The sequence below is a fragment of the Rhagoletis pomonella genome, unplaced genomic scaffold, assembly GCF_013731165.1.
Source record: "Rhagoletis pomonella isolate Grant_MI unplaced genomic scaffold, Rhpom_1.0 Rhpom_scaffold_00009, whole genome shotgun sequence".
NCBI lineage: Eukaryota > Metazoa > Arthropoda > Insecta > Diptera > Tephritidae > Rhagoletis > Rhagoletis pomonella.
The window spans coordinates 20530891-20532919 of record NW_023458563.1 but is presented as its reverse complement, the minus strand read 5'-3'; the positions used below and the strand labels follow the sequence as shown (position 1 = coordinate 20532919).

Genomic DNA, 2029 nt, shown 5'->3' with positions numbered 1-2029 from the left:
TGCAGCGTTGTGTGGTGTTTTTCGCGGCACCGACGACATCCTTCTTCGCTCGTACACTCGTCAGACCGATGCATCATGGACAGGCAGTTTCCGCAGAAGCGACCAATCAGTGCCTCCCTCAGTCTCTCTTCGGGAGTTTTACCGCGGAATGATGGGCAGAGCCGTATCGGATGCATACCTTGGCATAAACGGCACGCTAGAGAAAAGCGGTTTGATTGTTCCTCGGCCTTCTTTCTCATCGAGGTGAAGCGAGTCATCGTTGATGTCTGATATCATTATTTTTTCCCTTTTGTGTATATTTGGCTATATAGATATACGTACTTGTATATATATGTATATTATGGTTGGGTGGCGAGTAGCAAAGAAACTTAATTATATGTGGTTATTGTAAATTTCGTATATATTATGGTACGGGTGGTCTCATATATCACTGTCTTGTGATAGTGTATAGTGTACATAATCTTGCATGAGTTTTGCATAAAGTGTGTGGGGTACCTCATGTTTATGCATCGACACACGGTTATCGACTTTGATTTCTGTGCTCGCATCGGTGAGCTGTCATTTTGTTAATTTGTGTAATTACATGGCCTGCCACCCAAAACAAAAGTAAGTAAGTAAGGGCAACCAAAAAAATCGCAGATAGCAAGTGGGCTGGAACGTTTGATAATTTGATTTAAAGTAACTAAAAATATGCATAGTATTTGTTGATGAGCCTTGTAAACAATAAATTATAGGCCCGGAGCAAATCGGCAATGCAAACTAATCACATGATAAACATTTAGACGACAAACACTGGCTTTCACAAAAACAACAAAACTGCTGCAGATTGCCCTAGTGTCATTGATAACCCCTGGCACCCAAGTGGATGCTTGATTTTAATTCCATGCTCAAGCAGCAGATAACTTATGCGGCACTAGTTGGAGCAGGTAATTGTTGATAAGGCATGACAAATAGGGCAATTCATGCAAAAAATTTAAAGTTTTGGTGTAGTAAAAGCACAGTATACAGTACCGGTTCGATCACAGCAAGGCCGGAGCGTGCTTAATATCGGCTGTATTTTATTTAACAATCATAATCTAAGAAAAATGTTTTTGTGCCCACGTACAGCGGCAAGCTTATGGAAATGGTGCGCGTCAAAGATTGGCCGGACTACGAGGCGCTGCCACTAACCAAATGGAATATAAAGCAACCTAGTGCAGAGGAGGGACGTGAGAATTCGCTAACAAATGGTCGCGGCGTTGATCTGTTCTTGATGCCCGGTGTTGCATTTACGCTAAGTGGCGGTCGTATGGGCCACGGCATGGGCTACTATGACAGCTTTTTGCACCGGCATTTTAATATTTACCCTGAGAAGAAACCAGTATTAATGGCTTTGGCATTCCCTGAACAAATCGTAGGCGAAAGCACTTTGCCGCTAGATCCACATGACGTGTGACTTACAACTGTAATTATGGAGTAATGAGCACACTGAATTTAGTTGTACATTTTTGTAAATAGTATATATGTACACAGAGATTCACGTTTACTTATGTGTGTTTAAATGTACTTTTATATTTTTAATAAAAAGTTAAGTTAACTTAAATTAACAAAAAAGGGCCGGCATGTTTTGTTTTCGTATTGCACCGAACTCTTGAAGTAATAAACGAAATGAAATAGTAACGTGCATTATAGTTTATTTTCGTCCACAGGTGCTTATATACATATGTGCTTGGGAGTATCTCAACTGAATGCTTTATTTGAAAATTACTAAGTTGGAGGGCCCTTCAAAATTTAATAACTCATGATTTTATTAAAAAGGAAAAGCATATTTAATACGCTTTGCTTTGTCCCGAGCAAATCTAAGTAGTTCGCCGGTATCGAGTTGCGTAGTAGATTTTCAGTTTACCGATCGTAGGGGAGTCCGAACCCTGGCTGCGCTGTCAACCAAGAGCGTAAATTGAAATTGACTGTGGCGAATACTGCGGCAACACAAAGCGAACAATGAGAAATAGGCAGAATGTTCGAGGAATGACGTAGAATGTTCCACAAA

The 2029-nt window shown here is 40.6% G+C and overlaps 1 protein-coding gene across 1 annotated transcript; it reads left to right on the top strand.

Moving 5' to 3' along the window:
- The first annotated feature begins 556 nt into the window (after window positions 1-556).
- On the top strand, window positions 557-1595 carry LOC118745870 (5-formyltetrahydrofolate cyclo-ligase-like). The gene has a single exon (XM_036479539.1). It carries the CDS (start codon window positions 1118-1120, stop codon window positions 1433-1435), a length of 318 nt encoding a protein of 105 aa, XP_036335432.1. The 5' UTR covers window positions 557-1117; the 3' UTR covers window positions 1436-1595.
- The last annotated feature ends 434 nt before the right edge of the window (window positions 1596-2029 follow it).